General features: G+C 53.2%; 6 protein-coding genes across 6 annotated transcripts; 3 read left to right on the plus strand and 3 right to left on the minus strand.

The window, feature by feature from the left end:
• The first annotated feature begins 643 nt into the window (after window positions 1-643).
• CDEST_06329 (Putative WD40/YVTN repeat-like-containing domain superfamily) lies at window positions 644-4,265 on the plus strand. Its single transcript, XM_062922488.1, has 3 exons — window positions 644-1,022; window positions 1,100-1,234; window positions 1,291-4,265. Exons 1-3 carry the CDS (start codon window positions 720-722, stop codon window positions 4,117-4,119), a joined length of 3,267 nt encoding a protein of 1,088 aa, XP_062778539.1. The 5' UTR covers window positions 644-719; the 3' UTR covers window positions 4,120-4,265.
• A 157-nt stretch (window positions 4,266-4,422) lies between these two features.
• On the minus strand, window positions 4,423-5,251 carry CDEST_06330 (Putative GNAT domain, acyl-CoA N-acyltransferase). The gene is made up of 2 exons (XM_062922489.1): window positions 4,804-5,251; window positions 4,423-4,727 (listed from the first exon to the last, which is right to left on the minus strand). The coding sequence occupies exons 1-2, from the start codon at window positions 5,198-5,200 to the stop codon at window positions 4,480-4,482; spliced, it is 645 nt and encodes a 214-aa protein (XP_062778540.1). The 5' UTR covers window positions 5,201-5,251; the 3' UTR covers window positions 4,423-4,479.
• Window positions 5,252-6,004: 753 nt separating this feature from the next.
• On the minus strand, window positions 6,005-7,026 carry CDEST_06331 (Putative S-adenosyl-L-methionine-dependent methyltransferase superfamily; the record flags this gene model as incomplete). Its single annotated transcript, XM_062922490.1, has 3 exons — window positions 6,005-6,583; window positions 6,721-6,889; window positions 6,986-7,026. 3 exons carry the CDS (start codon window positions 7,024-7,026, stop codon window positions 6,005-6,007), a joined length of 789 nt encoding a protein of 262 aa, XP_062778541.1.
• Window positions 7,027-9,699: 2,673 nt separating this feature from the next.
• Window positions 9,700-11,378, plus strand: CDEST_06332 (uncharacterized protein). Its single transcript, XM_062922491.1, has 2 exons — window positions 9,700-9,922; window positions 9,980-11,378. Exons 1-2 carry the CDS (start codon window positions 9,836-9,838, stop codon window positions 10,085-10,087), a joined length of 195 nt encoding a protein of 64 aa, XP_062778542.1. The 5' UTR covers window positions 9,700-9,835; the 3' UTR covers window positions 10,088-11,378.
• Window positions 11,379-13,709: 2,331 nt separating this feature from the next.
• On the plus strand, window positions 13,710-16,793 carry CDEST_06333 (Putative major facilitator, sugar transporter, major facilitator superfamily; the record flags this gene model as incomplete). The annotated part of the gene is made up of 6 exons (XM_062922492.1): window positions 13,710-13,949; window positions 13,978-14,516; window positions 14,595-14,672; window positions 14,750-15,232; window positions 15,287-15,999; window positions 16,052-16,793. 6 exons carry the CDS (start codon window positions 13,710-13,712, stop codon window positions 16,405-16,407), a joined length of 2,409 nt encoding a protein of 802 aa, XP_062778543.1. The 3' UTR covers window positions 16,408-16,793.
• A 1,485-nt stretch (window positions 16,794-18,278) lies between these two features.
• CDEST_06334 (Putative mitochondrial carrier domain superfamily) lies at window positions 18,279-20,003 on the minus strand. The gene is made up of 7 exons (XM_062922493.1): window positions 19,763-20,003; window positions 19,665-19,702; window positions 19,560-19,601; window positions 19,222-19,469; window positions 18,982-19,159; window positions 18,669-18,923; window positions 18,279-18,597 (listed from the first exon to the last, which is right to left on the minus strand). The coding sequence occupies exons 1-7, from the start codon at window positions 19,824-19,826 to the stop codon at window positions 18,514-18,516; spliced, it is 909 nt and encodes a 302-aa protein (XP_062778544.1). The 5' UTR covers window positions 19,827-20,003; the 3' UTR covers window positions 18,279-18,513.
• Window positions 20,004-20,051: the final 48 nt, after the last annotated feature.

The following is a 20,051-nucleotide window of genomic DNA, read 5'->3' on the forward strand; positions in this document are numbered from 1 at the left end:
TGCGACTACATTACTACGCGCGACTTCTGGACGTGTGCTTTAGGAATTCGGTGCACTCACTTAAGCAGGCCTCTAGAATCGCGTTACGAAGCTTTGATTACACTTTGAAAGCATGCGTGTAATTGGACTTTTGATAGCTGGGCAGCGTCTAGCGTAGCCGACCATCAGCGCTTAGGAGAGCATCTTAAGCGTGCGTACCTTGTTTCAACCACACTACGCGCACAATAGGCGATTGCCATCTGTTGCAAAGGGGTAATCTTACCATGTCGGAATGAGGAACGTAAGAAGTTCAGGTCAATGCCGTTTGCTTCTTGAAGGTCTAAAGGCTAGAAAATATATTTATTATAGTCAAAATGTGTTAGAATCATGATTAGCTTTAAGAAACACATAACAACAGCCTTAATAGCCCCTATAATAAGTATGTATGCTAGTATTTAATCTCTAGAATAACATAGAATCGTAGTCATCTGTAAAAAAAAGCTATAATTAAATAATGCTAGATTACTCTCTTAAACCCTTTCTTATCTAATCTCGCGACTAACTGTTGTGGATGATATAGTGGCCCACTTTAATATTGCCCCATCTTTAATCCGTCTGTCTACGGTCTTAGCTTCCTTTTATCTTATAGTAACTCTGATTCAACGACCTACGTGTCGGCCACCTATTTTACGCGCCTCAACCTCCACCTTTGTGGACGCGTCCGCGGGCTTGTCTTAACAATGCTCGCCTTTACCAACAACCGTTCCAGGCCGGCCACGAACAACGTCATTGACCTGACCGACAAACGCCACGTTGATATCGACTTGACTACGCTCGACGACTCTCCTCCGGCTAGTCCGCGTCCGAATGGGATCGATGCCGAGCCGCCTCGAAAGCGGCAGCGCGTTTCTGATGGTCCCTTCCTTTCGAGAAAGTCGCGCGACCTTGCAGCCTGTTTGAGGGCACAGGTCAAGCCTTATATCGATGCTTCTTTGGCGGATATTCCTGCGGACAAGGTTAACATCCGCGAGCTTGGCATAAGAGTAAGTGGAAGCAATCTTCCTCAGCTCTTGGTGGCTTGCACCATGCTGTGCAACGGCTGCTTACGCTACGACCGCAGGTTATGAACGACATAGGCTTGACGTCCCAATTCTCGCTCGGGTTCACTCATCATGGCGGCTTTCTTCCGCAAGCTCTAGAGAAGGAATTGGCAGACAAGGCACGCGATCTTGTTGAACATTATCGCTGGCATCACGTAAAAGTCCCCCATACCAATCATCCGTGGCGCGAGCTGACACCGACTTTTCACAGGAGTACCAGATCGCTGCTACGCCGGCGCTTTCACCAACACCGACCTTCCAGCGAGCACCCTCGAACTTGGCCGCATTCCCCGTGGCTCCAGCTGCCTCGCCTTCCAGACGCCCATTAGAAGGCCCTGTGCGCGCACCTTTGACTGCATCGAGACCCTCAACGCGCCCCGTGACCACACCTCGAGTCGAGTCTCGGCCACATGTTCCGGACTTCCCGATCGTTCCCGTCTCGTCGACAAACTACCGGACAAAAGCGCGAGCGAATTCATTCAAGTCATGGCGAACGCACTTATCCCGATCAGCACTGGCCACAGCGAGGCGCAAGGCCAAAGTTGCGTGGATGAACATGCCACGGCGGCCATACATTACTACCGAAGAGCGAGAGACTATCCGTCGTGGCACATCCAAGCTTGTTCGCACGAGAGAGGCGGCGACACTCGGCTGTCTCCCTTTTCACGTCGACTTCACGCCCGACGAGATGGAGGCTGTGCGGCAGAAGATACGGACGCGGTGCGACAAGAAGACCAAGAGCAAGCGGAGTAGCGACACTGCCAGAGAATTAGGAAAATTGCTTCGTAAGCAACCGAAGTTGCTAACCATCATACCGCCGGAGCTTGAGCTGCAAGGCGCTCTATCACAAAGAGACCAAGTTGCGATTAGAAATCTTTTGGACGAGTTGGTCGACAGGTATAAGAGGCCGGCTAGGCAGCCTAAGGTGTTGACACTGGAGGTAGACGCTTCTGATAAGCAGGGCGAGGCACAGCGTATGAGTCAATTACCTTCGCTTCTCTTCGCTCGCGAGATCGACGGCAACCGTGGCTTTGGAAGAATGCGACGCCACGTCAACCTCTCGAACGAGTTTAGGAATGCTCATGAGGATGATCTGGAGATGCGGGCAGAGTGGGTGGGCTGCGCTGGTGACATCATGACCATCGTCTGGACCTCGGACACCAATTTCATCTGCGGTGCCACGGCTCACTCTGATTCGCATAACCAACAGTACAACAAGGCAGGCAACCTGCTGTTGTGCTCTGCAACCAGGGGCCAATTGAAGGCATATCCCGATCACAGGATTCCACGGCCGATCGTTGAGAAGGGAGAGAACTCGACCGAGGCGATGAGGGAAAGCCAGAGTCCTTGGCTGTACTCTTCGGTGGTGTCTTCCGACTACGACCAGACCAACGATCGCGCGTACACATCGAGTTTCGACAAGACAGTCAAGGCCTGGAGAGTCGACAAGACGGGGGGCAACATGACAATTCTGGGCACATGGTACCACCAGGGCAACGTTAACTTTGTCGCCGTTTCCAAGCACGAGTCTGGCATGGTGGCTACCGCTGCGGACGTAGCCACCCAGGCTGTGCGTGTTTACGATGTGAACAGCAACGACGTCTCCTCGAGCCCATACCGGACCTATTCCGGCGCCAGAGCCTGGAATGAGGGCGACGAACAGACGACAGTAACCCAGAAATGGGCCTATTTCCCGGCAACAATGCGATGGGGTTTGGCAAAGGAAGTGCAGCACATGCTTCTTGTTGGCTATTCTCCACGAAGCTTAACCGGAGATGATAACGACATACCGGACGACAAACAAAACACAGGAGAAATCTGCCTCTGGAACTGCCTGACTGGCGAGAAAATCAAGGTCTTGACAGCATCCACACAGAATGTTTTCGAGGTTGTTTGGCACCCCACACTACCCAGTTTCCTTGTGGCAACTTCGCCGGCTGGGTTGATGGTAGACGACAGCACGATGACGCAGATTCGGATCTTCCGACCTAGTCTGACTCCCGAAGGCGACACGGCATTTGGCGAGATCCAATGCTTGGATTGTCCAGCCAGGGACATCAACGAGCTTACCATTAAGCCCAATAGCGTCATCTACTCCTATGTGACGGCGGCCTGCACCGATGGTAAAGTCTACGTGTGGGATACCGCTCGTGGCGACAAGCCGATCCATGCTCTCAGGCATAAGACGCCTATTGACGAGTTTTCTGGCGACCGAGAGGAGGCAGACGTAGGTGTAAAGTTCACCGCGTGGGGAACTACACCGGACCGCTTCTACACGGGTGGATCAGACGGTGTGGTCAAGGTCTGGAATGTACGGAATCCACGACGGCCCCTGATTCGGGATATCTTGGAGGCTCCTGGTGCTATATCATGCGGTGCTTTCTCTCCCTGTTTCTCGAGACTGGCTGTCGGCGACGCTAGCGGAAAGGTTATGCTTCTGTCGCTTAATGAGGAGGACGAGCCACCTGCCAAGTACATCATGCCGCCCATGCCATCCGGTGTGGGACCGCGAAGCACCCGCCCAGTCCGACGTCCAATGCCGATTGTAGAACATGAAGAGCCTCCAGCTCTCAATTCGACTAGCGAGCCTCGTACGGGGGTTGAGAGAGGAAGAATGCTACTGGCAAGCGGCCAGCTGGTCCGACACCGAAACCCCACGGTTGGCGTGGTTCAGGGGCCGGCATATCAAACCCTCGCTCTGCACCGCTCCGAGCTTCACTTCGAAGGCGACCCATCCCAGCCCCTCCTAGCCAAAGTCGAAGGGGAGCAGCAAGAGAACCGAAAGATGTTTCGCCGGAAATCGCTGAAGGTCACCCGCTATCGACCCCTGCAGGACAAGCTCTCGGCTACCCTCGAGGCTCGGCACAATGAAAATATAGCGAAGGACTTAGACCTCCAGAAGCTGGATGAGATGACGCGGCTAGACTTGCTCTTGGATCAGGTATGCATCGATGATCCCATCTACGACCAAGGGTGGGACTTTGAGTACGAGGAGGGGGTTGATTACAAGAAGAGCGCTTGGGCAGCGCTGTGGGAATGATGAACTTGCTGGGCTAAACCTGACTTGGCCCGCGTGGGGGTATAAGCTCTCGCATACTACAAAGGTTTTCGATACCACGCCCCTATAGGGCTTCAGATGTAGAATACCTGTGAGAAACGAATATCAAGATTAATGACTTCTTAAGACCGTCTATGATACATGTTAAAAAAGTTGATGTTTGCTTTTAAGAGGATTTTCTAGAGTGCAATTCCTACCCGATTAGCTTAAACAAAATGGGCTGAGAAAGGCTGTGTATCATTTGCTGTCTGTTTAGTAAACAAAAGACGTTATATAATCCATGCTTTAATTCTGAAGATTCTTAAGGTTATTGGCAAATTTTGCAGCTACTTAGAAAGCCTTCTAACACTTGGCTGGTAGACAACAGGAGTCTTGGGAACGCCGTCGCCTAACCATCGACGCAACTTCGCCTGCATCACTTTCGCTCATATCCAAGAACCCAAACCTTTCGTAGAGCCCCCTGCCGGCCTTGCTAGAGTCGACGTAGGCCCCAACCCCGTTTTCATCTGCAAGCTCACACCCCCATTTCAATAGCATCGACCCGGCACCTCGTCGCTGATAATCCGGGTGCGTCACCAACGTGTCCAAATCTATCCTGATATTAGCAGCTAGCACTTCCCCAACCCACACAACCCCCCTGAAACGAAGGGTGATATCGTCTCTCACAATAATGGTTCTCCTCCCCCATTAACCGTCCCCTTTCCCTCTCTTCGCTCTCTATAAAAGCATCGCAGACCTTCCCGGGCATGTCCTCGCACCAGGGAGGATAACGACGCCCCCTCTGCCCGGGCATGGAGGTGTCCCACTTGGCCCAGGCGGCTATCCTCGCTCCCCCGCGGGCGTCCGCGATGTTCGGGTCGACAACTTTGACGAACCGCTGGAATGGCTTGGCGACAATGTCACTGCGGTTGGCGCCGTCCCACCACGCCCGTACGAGAGGCGTGTCGGGCCAGAGGCGGTTGATTGCTGGGTCGTGCGCGAAGGCAGCGAACCAGACCTCTGTTAGGGCGGTGACGTCTTCAAGGGTCACTGGCTCAAGAATCAGGTTGCTGGGGGCAGGCATGGTGACAGTGTGAGGGCTTGATAGAAGAGGGGAATGGGTGTTGGTGATGAGGGAGAAAGGTTGTTGGCCAGGTAATTCGGCGAGACGAATGCGAGAGTGAGACTATTGTGGAGACGGGTCTGACAATCAAGGGCCGTCCATTGCCGAGGAGGAGTTAACGAGAGTATTGGTGGAACAACATCGATCTCTTTTCTGCGCTGCAGATATTCTCACGGCAACCAAGCTTCCTCACAAGATACCGGCGCGTTTTCCTGATAAGAACCCGCCTACTCATGAAATCAACATCCCAAGCAATGAGCAATAACCAAACACCATCGCCAAGAGGAGGGGTTAGTATCCGACCAGAAGAAGATTAATATTATTGGATCTAGTAGTGATATAGACATCAACAGTTGGGTTCGTGAGGTGATTTTGGACAGAAGCGGTCATTACGAGTTGCTTCTTGATGGTAAACTCTGGCTCATTCATTACCAGCTTCGATTCTCATGATGTTCCAAATAATCCCGAAACACCATACCTATGACATCCTTAATTATTGAAGCTGGTTTCTGCTGCTTACAGGGTACAGTGTGTTGAAAGTTAACCAGGTAGCGCTCCTCAACGTGGTCCTCGAAAGGGGCCTCCGCAAACGCATAGCAATCGTCAGTAACATCATGTTATGTATCATTTCAAATCACACTCTTGATTTCTGGGGGCTTCCTCCCATGGATAACATTGCTACAGTGTTTCTTTTCATCACTCTCAAGTCGGACAAGGTTTAATATTGCATAATATCTTGCGTGCGCCGACCCCCCTTTCTAAGCTTCACAGCTTAGTCGCCCTAGCGAAAAACAACTGCATCTTGCCGGTGCGAGCACCAGGGACATCGGACAGTCTTTCCGCCAGGACGAAGCTTGAATGACCGCAGTCAGCACCATCGAAGAGACCCACCACCTGCTCCTCCGTGAAACTATCGTGTGAGATAGTGCGTGACGCGGGGTGCGGCTGATTTTGATGTTGCGGGTGATGGTACTGGTGCTGGTGCTGGTGATGGGCGTACTGGCTATCCTTGCCAGCGCTGTTGCTCGCAGTGTCTCGTTTGGCCCAATCCACAACGAGAAGTACGCCGCCAGGACGAAGCCTCTCGGACAGACGCTTGATGGCCATGTCAATATCATCGACGTGGTGCAGGGCCATGCATATAGCCACCAGGTCGAAGTTGCTCAGCTGCTCTTGGCCCATTGGGGGCTTGGTTGTCTCCACAAAGGGTCCCAGGAGGTTTCCCTGAACGGCCACTATCTGAGACTCGGAGAGGCCAATATCAATGGCTGTAGCACGATATTTGTCCAGCATGCCCTCCGTGATATCGACACCGATACATTGAGAGAACAGGCGATGGAGTGACTACATTGATATGGGAATGTCAGTGGAAGAAGTTTTGTTGATTAAGAAAGGGGCACTCTTGAACGCCTTTTTCTTCTCCTCTGTAACTGCATATCAAGGGTTCCAGAGAGGGAGATCAGGGTAAAGGGTTTTCTTACACGTGTGACGATGCCGTTGCCGCATGCGTAGTCCATCATCTTGGCCGGTCTGTTTTCTTGGATATCCTTGGGCAGAGCGAGCCAGTCAACGTGCGACTCCAGGAAGTCCGAGATCTGAGATTGGAGGTCATGGACCCATTTGTCCTTGTATACCTCTTCGGCTGCACGGCTTGTGGTAAAAGTGTTCGGTTAGCTACCTTCTATCCCTTATACACAAAGGTGTGACTCCGTATCACACAGGCAAGGCGGCAGCGACCGCACTTACTTCCAGTATTCCTGGTTTCTGTGGGCATAGGTATCGGACATGTTCACTGGAGTGTCTTTTTGACAGTGATAAATATCGGGGAAGAAGGGCAGAAGAGCTAGGGCAGGAAGGCTTGCCACTATGACTGGGACTGCACCGCCAATCGAGTATGTGGGCGGGCATGCGAGGGGTGAATAGATGGGTAGGTAGAAGGAAATTATGCCAATGTTAGGGTCTTGTCGGCGATGCAGAAATTCGAACGTAAGACCATGCGTAGATTCAGAAACATATACGTCGAGTCGGAGACTTTTCATGTAAGGGCACCAAAATAGCATGGATAATGTGTCCGAGGGAGAGGCCTCACGAACTTCCGAAAAAGGAAAGCGATCGGGGTGGGGCAACGGCCCGTAGCTACGAGCCGCTCCTTGGGCGGGCTCTGCAACGTGCCACCCGACATGGTGCTGGAATGACCTTATTGACCTTGGAACCCAGTTTCTTGTCTGCGCATATTTCCACCATTGCACCGTTGTCCTTGCATGATTCGCTGAATTGATGCCTATTTCAAGACTCACATCCTCAGGTTTTAATCTGCCGGGAACAATAGATGGCCAGACTCTCCAGAGCCGTGTTGTGATATGGTTCAAGTAACGTAGTCCGGTGGTGCCTCGCTCCTCGAATCCGTTCCTAAGGAAACTTAAGAACGATTTTCGACAAGCAACTCGCAATTTCATCATACCACTCACGACCATTTCGTTCACGGTGTCCTCATCACAGTCTTTGAGCTCATTTTATCCCTTCATTCCATCTTCCTCTTCCAAAATCTTCATCACCACCGTCACCACCGTCACCACAACGAAAAGAACCAACCCAAAAAATATCATGGACGGTCGAGTCACCCATCACGCCCGGCTGGCACTTACCAGGCTCACCATGGTCATGGGCATGTTCACAGCCAACCTCGACTAGATCATGCTGGCCATGCCCAACCCCCAAGATCGGCAAGAGTTCTGCAACCTGAACGACGTTAAATGTCGGCAACTCAAGAGGTTCCGAACACTACTCAATCTACTCACCACCTTCTTGAACTCAGGTGGCTGTCCTCATCTACCACCTGCCCTTTTACTCCCACAGTCTGGTAGCACCGCCGTCCGCGTTGGGCGTCAATTACCCCCCTTCCTCATCAGCGGCGTAGTGTCTATGTTCCCCGGCTTCGTCCTTAACCTCACGAACTAGTGCCTCCAATTTCTAGCCACTGGCACGGCCCTAAGCGTGGTCGGAACTGGCCTCTTCCATACCTTTGTTATAGACACGCCCGTGACTGATGGGCCGGCTCCAAAAACCTCGCCAGCAAGCCCGCCGCGTACCTCTTCCAAAGCCCCTCACGAACAGCACGGCAGCCTTCGACGTGACTAACACGAACATCGTCCCCGTCATGACGCTCTTTTTCAGCTGATCAGCGACTCCCTCTCCGTCTCCGTCTTGTAGTCAAATCTTCGGCAACGTCCTCGTGCAACGCATCCGGAAGACCGTATCGGCGTTGACGGACTTGAAGAAGAAACTCGTACGAACACAGGCCCCTTCATCTGTTAGGTTCTAGCACGGCGGTTCGCAGTGTATCTATCCACGTTGTTTGACTTTGGCTTTCTGCAGATGTTTCTTTGGCCTAGTTCGATCTCGGGTATCATCCAGTGAAGAAAAGACGTGGGATCTATGTAAGAGTGACGGCACTTATTTCTGTCTCAATACCGCGAACCATTAGAACATTGCCTCTAGAAGTGGGCTGTCTGTAACGAAACGTCAAAGTCTCTACGGGAATATGGAGTCTTGATCGGAAAATTGGCAAATGGGCTGTGGCAGGAGTGAACACTAATATCGCTTCCTTAGACACTGAAGACGGGGCGCGCCATCCCCTCAACGGGATACCTGGATTGGCCGAAGCTGTCTCACTTTGACAAGAGAAAGTGTCGACGAAGGGCCAGATGACGGGAGCCAGGGGTAAGAAAGACGCCGGTCACGGGGGGTTTTGAGGTCGTTGGAACACAGGTGCGGTTTGTGCATGTTTGGACTTGCGAGTGAGTCAGGACCTGTCATAGGTAAGTAGGTATCAAATCTCTCAACCGAGTCGGTATACCTACTAATCAATGACAGTCCTCACCCCGTAGCAGCAGACGACATGATTCCTGACACTCTGGAGGGATTGTTCCGATAGGCCTCAATACCAAGCCCTGGCAAAGTCGCCCTCGTAATGTAGGTAGCCCGGCATTGCCGTCGTCCTCGAGATCTAGTCAAGGCGACGCCGCGGCGTTTTTCAAGTCCTTGACTACTGTGGTGTACTGTAAGTCTTGCCTGCGGGTCAGACTAGCCCGGTTCTTGTCTGATCGGGCTGGCGACACGTCTGGAAAGCGAACAGACTACGTGTGTAAATAGCCAGACATATTGCTGCTGAGTTAAGTATGGCTGCCCCTTGACAACCTACCTGACTCACTCGAAAAGCTACCGACTACAACTACAGTAGGCACTGTGTCAGCTTTGTATCAAGAATACGGAGGTGGAGAAAACTGAGTTAGGCAGTCAGCCCCTACCATAATACGGCCCCTACCATGATACAGCCTCTACCATAATACAGCCCCTAAATCAAACCTTAAAGTTACGATCGTGCCGGGTGGTTTCGTTCCTGAATAACTATATAAGGATACGCACTCTTCCCCCGTCCATCCAGTCCGTAGCACAGAGCCCGCAGAATATACACTCTTTGAACCAAGTTGTTAGCATCTCTCTCTCCTTCTTTTTTCCTATCGTTATTGTCAATATCAAGACTTTCACTGGCTGAAAAGTTACACATTCCTTAAAGTACCACTACACAGTCACACCATGCAGTTTTCTACTATGATCGTCGCCCTCTTCGCAGGCGTTGCCCTTGCTGCTCCTTCTACTATCGAAGCACGCCAGAGCACGATTGTAAGCGAGTTACAAATTCCTCCTGATATGAGCACGATGACTGACATTTGGATATAGTGCAACGAATGCCGTAAAGAGTGCTTTTTCAGCCCGGGGCCCGACGCCGTCTTCAAGAAGTGCCTGGACAGATGCAACACCGACATCGGATGCAGTCTCACGCCTTGATCACCGCAAGACATCTGCGACCTCTTTTCAGGATGGTCAACTGAAGTGTGACAGGCCGCAGCACACATGCCCATTGAGTATGTGGCCATGCCCCCGGCTGGGCTTCACTTTGTCTCGGTGGAACATGGACACACACGCTTAGCCTGAGATGCATCCTATTGTTTCTTTTACTGCCCTTGCTGCTTTTTATCCTTTACTGTCATTACCGTCCTGCTCCGCTGTTGCGTTGTGCGGCTCCACGACGCTGCTGTGGTATTAGCATAGCACCTATCAGAGCGCACTAGATCAATTAGACAAATGTTAGAAGGATCATTTGTAGACGGATAGAACACAATAGATCAACTACTGTTTTCAGTTGGGGTTATTCAACAACTCTTGTGAATGTTGGCGCAGCGCTGCAATCCCGGTTACTGACTCCACAGACGTTGTAACTGGACGGCTTACAGGTCTAGAAGACAACGTTCATTCCACCTCAGAAACCCGATGCTGGAAGTCATTGCGCCATCCCGAGTTTATCATTAATAGCGGGTTATCTTGCCTTTTTGTCGTCATCCACGAAAGGGTTTGATAACGGTTTCCCCACGACATCCACAGTACAAGTTATCAAGTTACCCTTCCGATAACACCAACGGTCCGCATTCCCCAGCGTTTAAGAACACTCACTCGGGGCTCCCTCTCTTCTACGGTGAGAAAAGGACCCTCTTTCGCGGGTAACGACTCTTGGAATACCCGGATGCGGGGTGAGTAGCAAGAGAGAAGTGGACTTCAGGAGAGATACTTATGTACATATGTGTGCTCGTTTGTCAGGACTCCAGGTACCCCGCTGTGCCAATGCAAGCGCATAGAGGGTCCACGAGAATTGGGCGATGGGCATCGTGAACGGTGCACGTTGCCGTCTTTCAAGAGCATGTGGACCGGGAGTGGTGGAGTTTGGGGATGCCGAGCAGGCAGGACGACAGCGATCTGGAAGTTTGACCGGGTTTTCAGGGTCTTGGAGCACAGTGTCAACTCGCATCAGTCGTCCATGTGGAGGTGCGCGTCGCGTGTCGGTGGTTGTAACTCGTCGATCGGCCATGCAGAGAGGTGTCAGGTGGTCGGTCACATGAGGTTAGGCTTTTGAGGACTTGGTTTTCCTGGATCCGAGGTTTGCGATGTTGGACTGCATCCGAAGTACGATGTAGGTATCTTACTGCGTAGAAGGCTTGGGGGGCGGATTACATTTGGTCCGGGGTAGAGGTATCCCTGGGGATGAACCCTCTCGATGCCCGTTGACGGGTGGCCCCCTTCTTACTTTCGCAGGCGGTTGTGGAGTACAAGTACGGATACAGAATGAAGATTAGGGATGACCCCTCCAGTGGAAACCGGAAGATGACGTCGATTGGCGACTAAGGCGGCGTCGGGCGAGCAAAAGCGCACCGCTGTGGGGCATCGCTTCCGCTACGGTTTTCAGGCGCTGGGGGAGCTGCCGTTTTCTTTACCCCCGGTATCGTCGCCCAAGAAAACGGGGCCGTGTGTCGTTATGCGCTTCGCCACGTCGAGAGAATACGGCACGGACGGACGGCGAGGAGGGCGGGCCGGGGACAACCTATTTCACCTTGATGAGTGTAATTGCTCAGCCAGGGTTGCGTGAGAGCCGCAACGCCGGGTACCCGCGATCGTCTCTCCGTGGTAACCGGGCCGAGATGTTGGGTAATTTCGAATCAGAGGAAGCGGTATCGCCGGTCGGGAACGTCGATGGTGGTCGTGCGGATGGGTTGCTATTCCTTGGAATGTTGGAAAGGCGGTCCCACATGGCCCGAAAGCCCGAAGATGGCCGATGATCCTTTGGTTCGGTCCACAAATCGAGTCAGCTTCGGGTTTCACGTACGTCGTCGCTTTCTTGGGACTCTTATCGGTAGGGGCATGTTGTGATTACAGACAGTGAGAGCGTACGTAAGTCGTCGAGATTTCCCACCACTGCAGCATGTCTGCTCAGCGGCCGGGAGCGGGTTTTGTTAAAATAAATGGAAACACACACAAAGCCGTGGGGCCCGTCTGGTCTGAAGTTGAGTGGCCCCAATCTCAACCTCTCCCACACACCCCCTTCGGAACCCCCCTTAGTGTCCAGTAATAACTTGCTTTCGAGGAGCTCCAAGAGAGGGCTGAGAGGCTGATGTGCAATCTGGCAATCTGGCAGCCGCATTGGAAAGGCCGTCTCCTCCGGTGAGAGGTCCCAGATCCCTTCCCTTGGCTCCCCAATCCCCATCCAGAGTGCGAGGAGGGTGCAAACCCCTGCGCCAGGCCCGGATCATCCTTATTTCTGGAGGACGGAGAGAGAAGGGGGAAAAGCGAAAGGGATCTCATTCAGCCGAAGAAAAGGAGGTCTTGTGCTGTTCCCGGAAATCGAAGGAGGCTCACAAGCTCAACCACCTTCAACCCATCCGTCACATGCAGACCACCTGACACTCCTTTTCTCCCCTTTCGCTCTCTCGTTGCTCGACACACCCGCGACGACGACGACGACGACGACTCGAACCGCTCAACCACATGACGGCTCGTTGATCCTCGTGCTTTATGCTCTGTTTGCTATTGCCCTCCTTCTCAGCATCATCTGTTCCACAATCTTGACCACCGTCCTCTGTACCGTTCAGGCGATACACGCACACGCGCACATACACACGTTGCGCCGCCCTCCGGATACTAGCAGCCAACCCCTTCCTCCATCGTCATCGCTTCTTGCACCCCCTACCCATCGTGCGCTATCGGCCGCTGCCACGATTGCCGATTGTTGTCGAGACGAGAACGAGCCCCTCCCTGTCCGACTCCGGTGCGTGCCCCAGGCAAAAAGAAAAAAAGAAAAAAAAAAAAAAGTGTCGACTGCTGCGTAGATCCGCACTACTTGGACACATTGCCGCATCAAGCCCGTTAGGCGCCATCCTGTCTCCTGCCGCGGAATCCATCCATTGCGTTGGGGAGAAAACGGGCATCTCACAAAGTCGCTTTTGTCTCCCTCTTGTTTTCTTTTCCCCGTCGACTAGTTTCTGCACCGTTGCGTAAGGTCTCGCGAGGTAGCTACCACTGCCTACCTACTGGCTGTGTCCTCGCCAGCTGTACCTTGCTTCTATCGAGGAAGAGGAAACGGAATTGCGGTTGGCATTCTGGTCATCTGCTTTGGTCTCTGACGCACTTGCACCGGCCGGCGTATCGTATCCACAGCGCTGCAGCGAGTGAAGTGGGCCGAAATCAAGCCGTTTCCTTGCTCGACGCTCGTTCGCAGGCCCCCCGGGGGAAACAGTGTGTCACTGTGCAGCAAGTTGCATCAACGCCCCAACTGTCGCCAGGCTTTGCCAGCCCAGCCCGGTCAGGCCTAATCCACCGCCGTCGTCTTTCCAGGCGGCTTCCCCTCCCGGTCCATCAAGCACCAATAGCAACCGTCGCTATACTCCCCAACTCATCCCTCCTCCTCCCCCTCACCTCCCCCAGCGGTCCCACGCCAGCCCGCCCGCCCGCAGCTCACCGGTTCTCTCACTCATTCACTGGCACGCTACCTACCCTAGGTACCCAAGGTACCTATCTGTCTACACTAGGTAGTGCTGCTACAGAGTACCGCTCGCCAACACCGCCTGCAGGACTACCCTGTCCCATGCCAATTCGGCTTGCTCGCCGCCAGACCCTGATTGACCCGTCACCTATCGACCGTCTCTCTCGCTCGACTCGACTCGACTCGTTGCCTCCTCCGCCAATCTTCCGTCGTCTTTTAAACATTCTTTTACCCTTCCCACCCCCAACCCCTTCTTTCAATTCCTCTTATAGCGGAAGGGTGCTGCTGCTAATCAGCCCCATTACCGCCCAAGATTCCCTCCTCAAACGGCAGACGACTTCCGTCCAATATCCCCTTGCGGACCCTGCAGTCCCGTCCACATCATCCAGACCAGCACGAGCAGGCGACGTCATTGCTCGCATCTGATCCGGCCGACGACCACAACCACCACCGTGACCACCACCACCACACATCCCACACCCGCGGTCACCACAACCGCCAACACGACTACATCAGCGACAAGGACGACCGTCACGGCCACCGATCATCTGAGGACTCTCTCGCCTCCGAGTCTGATTCCTGGACCGACACTGGCGACATCGCTGAGCAGCTTGCCGACGAGGAAGACCCTCTCCGCATCCAGCTCGCCAGCGACGTTGATGACGAGCTGCTAGCCGGCGTCCACAAGAGGCATCCCTCCCACGGCAAGCCTTCCAAGAAGAAGCGTGTCCGTATTCAACTCTCTCCCAATCGTCACGATACATCACCAAGCCGTCGTGGAGCCGTCAATAAGGAGGCTATTCAAGTCCCAGACATCACCCAGCCCCGTCCGACTCGCGCCGAGCGAGTCATCGGCCTCATCATGTCGGGCGGCTCCTCTGTTCACGGCCTCACCGGCCGCGCCCTGATGTACGTTCCGCTGCCGCTCCCTCCCTACCTTACTCCCTTGTCGCCGGTCCGGTTGACTAACTGACTTTCTTGCCGCAGTTACTTTACGAGTATTTTCGTATCGTTGGGTGTTTTCCTCTTCGGATATGACCAAGGTGTTATGTCGGGCATCATCACGTACGTCCACCGCCATGCGAGCCGCCGATATCCCTCCGTCGCGAAAACATCGTCACTAACCGCCTGCATTCATGCAGGGGCCCTTACTTCAGGAACTACTTCCACCAGCCCTCCAAGGCCGAGGTCGGTACGATGGTTGCCATCCTCGAAATCGGTGCCTTCATCTCCTCCCTGATTGTTGGCAAGGTGGGGGATATCATCGGCCGACGTAAGACTATCCTGTACGGCTCAATGATCTTCTTCGTCGGCGGTGCCCTTCAGACGTTCGCCAATGGCATGCCCATGATGATGCTGGGCAGAATCATCGCTGGTCTAGGCGTTGGTGCCTTGTCCACCATCGTGCCCGTCTACCAGTCCGAGATCTCCCCCCCGCACAACCGTGGAAAGCTCGCCTGCATCGAGTTTTCGGGCAACATCATCGGCTACGCCACCTCGGTCTGGGTGGATTACTTCTGTGGCTTCATCGAAAGTGACATGTCATGGCGCATTCCTCTCTTGATGCAGTGTGTGATGGGGGCTCTTCTCGGCTTCGGCAGTCTGGTGATTGTCGAGTCTCCAAGGTTTGTCTCTCAAAACGTGTGTGAACTGTGCAAGCATTCCTGACCTGTGACTAGATGGTTGTTGGATAACGACCACGACGAGGAGGGCATCGTCGTCATTGCCAATCTCTACGGAAAGGGTGACATCCATAACCCTAAGGCCAGGGACGAGTACCGCGAGATCAAGATGAATGTGCTTCTCCAGCGACAGGAAGGCGAGCGATCCTACGCCGAGATGTTCCGCAAGTACAAGACGCGCGTCTTCATTGCTATGTCGGCCCAGGGCCTTGCCCAGCTCAATGGCATCAACGTCATCAGTTACTACGCCCCGTACGTTTTCGAATCCGCCGGCTGGGTTGGCCACGATGCTGTGCTCATGACCGGCATCAACGGAATCACGTACCTGCTGTCGACCATCCCTCCGTGGTACCTGGTCGACAGGTGGGGTCGCCGGCCAATCCTGCTGAGTGGTGCCGTTATCATGACAATTTCGCTATCCTTGATCTCGTACTGGATCTACCTCGACATTAAGTATACGCCGACCCTAGTCGTTGTCTTTGTCATGATATACAACGCCGCTTTCGGATACTCATGGGGACCGATCCCCTGGCTCTATCCCCCGGAGATCCTGCCCCTGAGCGTACGCTCCAAGGGTGCCAGTCTGTCCACGGCGACCAACTGGGCGTTCAACTGGCTTGTCGGAGAGATGACGCCCATTCTGCAGGAGTGGATCAAATGGCGTTTGTATCTCGTGCACGCTTTCTTCTGCGCCGTCAGTTTTGTTGTTGGTAAGGCTGAGTCGCTTGTGATGAACACAAACACATTTGCTGACATGTGTAGTCTATTTTATCTACCCCGAAACTTGTGGAGTTCGTCTCGAGGAGATGGACTCGCTTTTTGGAGATGCCAGCACCGTCATTGGAACGCCGTCGATCCACGCTGCCGAGAACGACTCGCTCATGCGTGCGGGATCTCCCATTGGATCTATCGACTACCGGGGACGTCCCGGCAACTTCACTGCCAATAGTGCTATCCCCGGCTTGTCCCTGGATCCGCCTGATATCCCGGACGGTAAGGGCCAGGACGGCGAGGCGAGCAGCACCATCAGTGGGTGGGTGTCGAGAGTCGTCGGCCGCACACGGGACCAAAGCAGTAGCGGCAGTGGCAGATACGCTCCGGTCAACCAAGATGATTGAAGCGGGACTTACTTACACGAGACTCAACACGCTTAGATGGTATTTTTGCATATAGAAGGCGACTTGTTTTGCCCTCGGTATCACAGGGTCGGCCTCCCGGGCTGGATGATAGAGTCATACGATGAGAGCGCGAACAAAGTGTACTTTCCTCGATGTGGTTCTGGCATAGGTGCGTGGAAATGAGGATTCCGAGTAAGATCAAGAGAAGCGTTGCAGAACGAAGACTTGACGAGTCAAGCGTCGTGGATACTGGTTGTGGTTTGATTTAAAGGGGGTTGTTTGTTATACTGTGCCTGTACATGAACTGTGTGTTCTACTACCAGCGATTTCCATCATCATTGATATCGCATAACAAGAGAGAATTTTTACTTGCCAAAACTTGTCATGGTCTACTGTCCTGAGTGTTAGTTCCACGAACTGGTCGGATGCAATGCCCCAGGCTTTGTGATGGAGCGGTTTGCATTTGTTTTTACTTTCTGCCTGCATCGAGAAGAACGTACGACAGTCAATCATCGCTTCAAGGTCACTTCGAGATTATGCTCAAGAAGCAGAAGGCATGCGGGTCGAGCTGGGACTTCTTGGCATCTCGTCTATGGAGAGTCTAGGGCCCTCCAAGCCAGACTCATGGCCAACGGTACCAGTCTTGATGCCGAGTGTCGGAACTACGATTTCTTGTCCATTGCGAATTACCAACCATTTGAGGTACATCTCTGGAGCTGGGCGCTTACTTACCTCCTCTACAGCCCGGTATAAGCGAAGCAGCGAGAAAGCTGATAGGAAAGGACAAGCAAGAACGAGTGGGAATTTGATATCCTGTTGAACCGAAAGAGTGCAGATTGAAGCAGTGTTTACTGACAGAGGGTGCCTAGCAGGCCGGAGGGCACCTTGCCTGCTTTTGACGGCGGCCGCCAGGAGGACTTGTTCTGATCACGAGCCCTCATTAGCTGTGCCCTTTCAAAGCCGGCATATTTGGAAAAGATGGAGACAGTTGCTCGTAAGGGCCTAGCGGCAGGTGACCGGAGAGATTGCGGGGTTTAGATGAAGCCCTGCACCAAGCCGTTCTTGCAGTTCCTATGCTTCCGGCGCTGGTTCCCTATCAACAGAAGCCTGATATCCTTTCGCTCGAGGTCAAGCTTGCAATCTTTGGGTGCGGTCGCTTGACTGATCCGAGAAGAAGTTCCCTCCAGAGCTGAGAGGTTGGCTAGCACCATGGCGAAGCCCGTCCTCCAATGTCGGTTGGATACCTAGCTGGGATTTATTCGGTTGTTTGATACAAAAACCTCGAGCGCCATCAATATCAGTGATGGTAACATCCATCCCCGGGAGGAAATAGGACTCAGGATGACAAGTTAGTAGCTGATGCTGAGTGCGGGTTTGTCTGGTCTGTTGTGGATAGTTGGCGGGACTGGATCGAGGCAACGGCAGGGTTATCGTAAGTGCGACGGGTAAGGGGAATGTGTAAATGGAGGTCATTGCCTCGCGGGCCGAGTAACGGTCACAGTTTGGTCCAAGATATTTCTGTCTTGTCCCTGGGGTGGCCGAAGGGAACCCAAGGTCTTGCCCGTGGGTCACTTCTCAAATGGCGACGACCGCGTTGCTCCCCTTCTAGAGACTTTGTGGGCTCCGGGCACCAAAACGTGCAACCTGACAACTTTTGAATCATTTCTGGATGGCACATCGTACTATAATAATATGCTCACCAGCATACTCTCAGGTTAACATCAGGCATTTGCTTTTCGTAGCTAGGTACTGTAAAATTTCGAGACTGCGGATCATCAGCAATGCCAGCACAAATGCCAGCACAGCTATATGAGACTTGCTCTGTACTGATCAATGCTCGTTCGGCTTTTATGGACAGCTCTAGTGACTTTGTATATATGAGTGTATTAAAAACAGAGGCGATTTGTCTCATCAGAACGGATCCTACTTTGTTGTACATTATCTCACCTTCTTTTGGGGTGACAGCCGAAACACCTTGCTTCTTATCTTTGTCTATAACCCGTTTGTCGGGTCTTTGCAGTACCCAACCGTCTATCAGGTTCAGTCCCCAAGACTCCGCGTCTATCAACCCAACGCCATTGCCTTCATAATCCAGGCTCTTTTAATTTATTTAAGCATACCATCGAACGCGGGAATGAGTGTCTGCGCAAGCCAGAAGGAGAACACCAGCTTGGGGCCGGTCATCAACAGCTGAGAGGTGATCGTGTCAGTTATCACTTGAAAATGAAGGTATGGTAAGGGTAAGATGAGAATAATCTTACCTTGGGAACAAGTCCCTTGAAGAAAGCGGAGGCACCCTCGTTCTTCATCATGTTGGAAATGATCCTGAAGCCGCTCTCGGGGTTCTCAAAGTTGCGGTTCTGGATGCGGGTCTTGATGACGTCGAGGGGAGCGGAGACGAGGAGGGAGGCGGAGGCTCCAGCGATGGAGGCGATGAAGTTTTGGAACCACGAGGCCTTGTTGTAGTCGTCCAGCTTGAAGAGATACTCTTTCGTGAAGGCGGAACCACCAAACAGCTGCGCATTGAAAGTCAGTTATGACGATACTACTAGCGGGGTAGACGAAAGATCTTACAGCGAATGATCCAGGAGCGTTACGGGCGGCAGTCCAGCCCCATCCTCTGTAAAGACCAAAGCCCTCGTCGGCGACGATCCTGAAGACACCGCGGCCGCGGAAGGCCTCGGGGTTCGTCTGTCTCTTGATCTTGAGGACGTCCAAGGGAAGGAGAACGATCTCTCCGATACCGATCAAACTGTCATTCCGCACGGTGAGCGACAAAGCCCCACCTATCCTACTCGATGGATCTTGACTCACCTGCCGGCGGTGGAGTGCATGATGGCCTTGCCAGTCTTCTTGCCGAAGGCGCGCTCAAAATCCTCGCCATAGTTCTTGGCAAGGAAGTCTCTGGCGACGGGCTGGCCTCCGTACTTGTATATTCTCTGGAGGACCTTGTACCCGGCGGCGTAGCCCAGGCCGGGGAAGAGAGAGAAGAACTTGCGGCCGGCGGTCGCAGTGGCCTTGTCCTTGAAGATAACTTGGTTGAGCTGGTCGATGCCGGCAATCTGGAGTTGTTTAGATACATGTCAGCCTGCTCTCTTACGCACGCCATATTGCCAAAGTATCCAAGTCCGGGGGAGAGTGGTCGAGCATACCTTGCTCTGGTTGCTCATCAAGCGCTTCGCAATGGTGTCGACCTAATGCTCCACGTTAGTTCCACGCCCAACATCCGAATTGTCGCAGCTTGTCGCAAGACTCACAGGGTGAAAGACGGCCAACTCGGCGATACCAGCGGAGCCTACAGAGGGTTAGCACGCCGTGCTTCTTGTGTCGACAGAGCATGAGCGCAAATGCGTACCGGAACCCAAGAGTCGCGCGGTGTTCGACTCCCTCTCCTGCTTAGAAGCAACGGGCGGAGACATCTTGAATCAAAACTTGCGTTTGGAAAGGCGAGGGGCTTGAAGAATGGGGTTCCAATGGATCAAGAGAATGGGCAGGCTCCGGAGGTTGGTCTGTCGTCAGGGTCGGGAGCACGGATATCACACGAAGCAACTCGATGAGTACGGGGAGAGAAGAGCGATTCAAAGTTTTGGAGACAGACAGCTGGGAAATTTTTACTCAACCACGTCTGCCCGAACTCGCAGCTT

This window comes from Colletotrichum destructivum, chromosome 4 (assembly GCF_034447905.1).
Source record: "Colletotrichum destructivum chromosome 4, complete sequence".
Taxonomy (NCBI): Eukaryota; Fungi; Ascomycota; class Sordariomycetes; order Glomerellales; family Glomerellaceae; genus Colletotrichum; species Colletotrichum destructivum.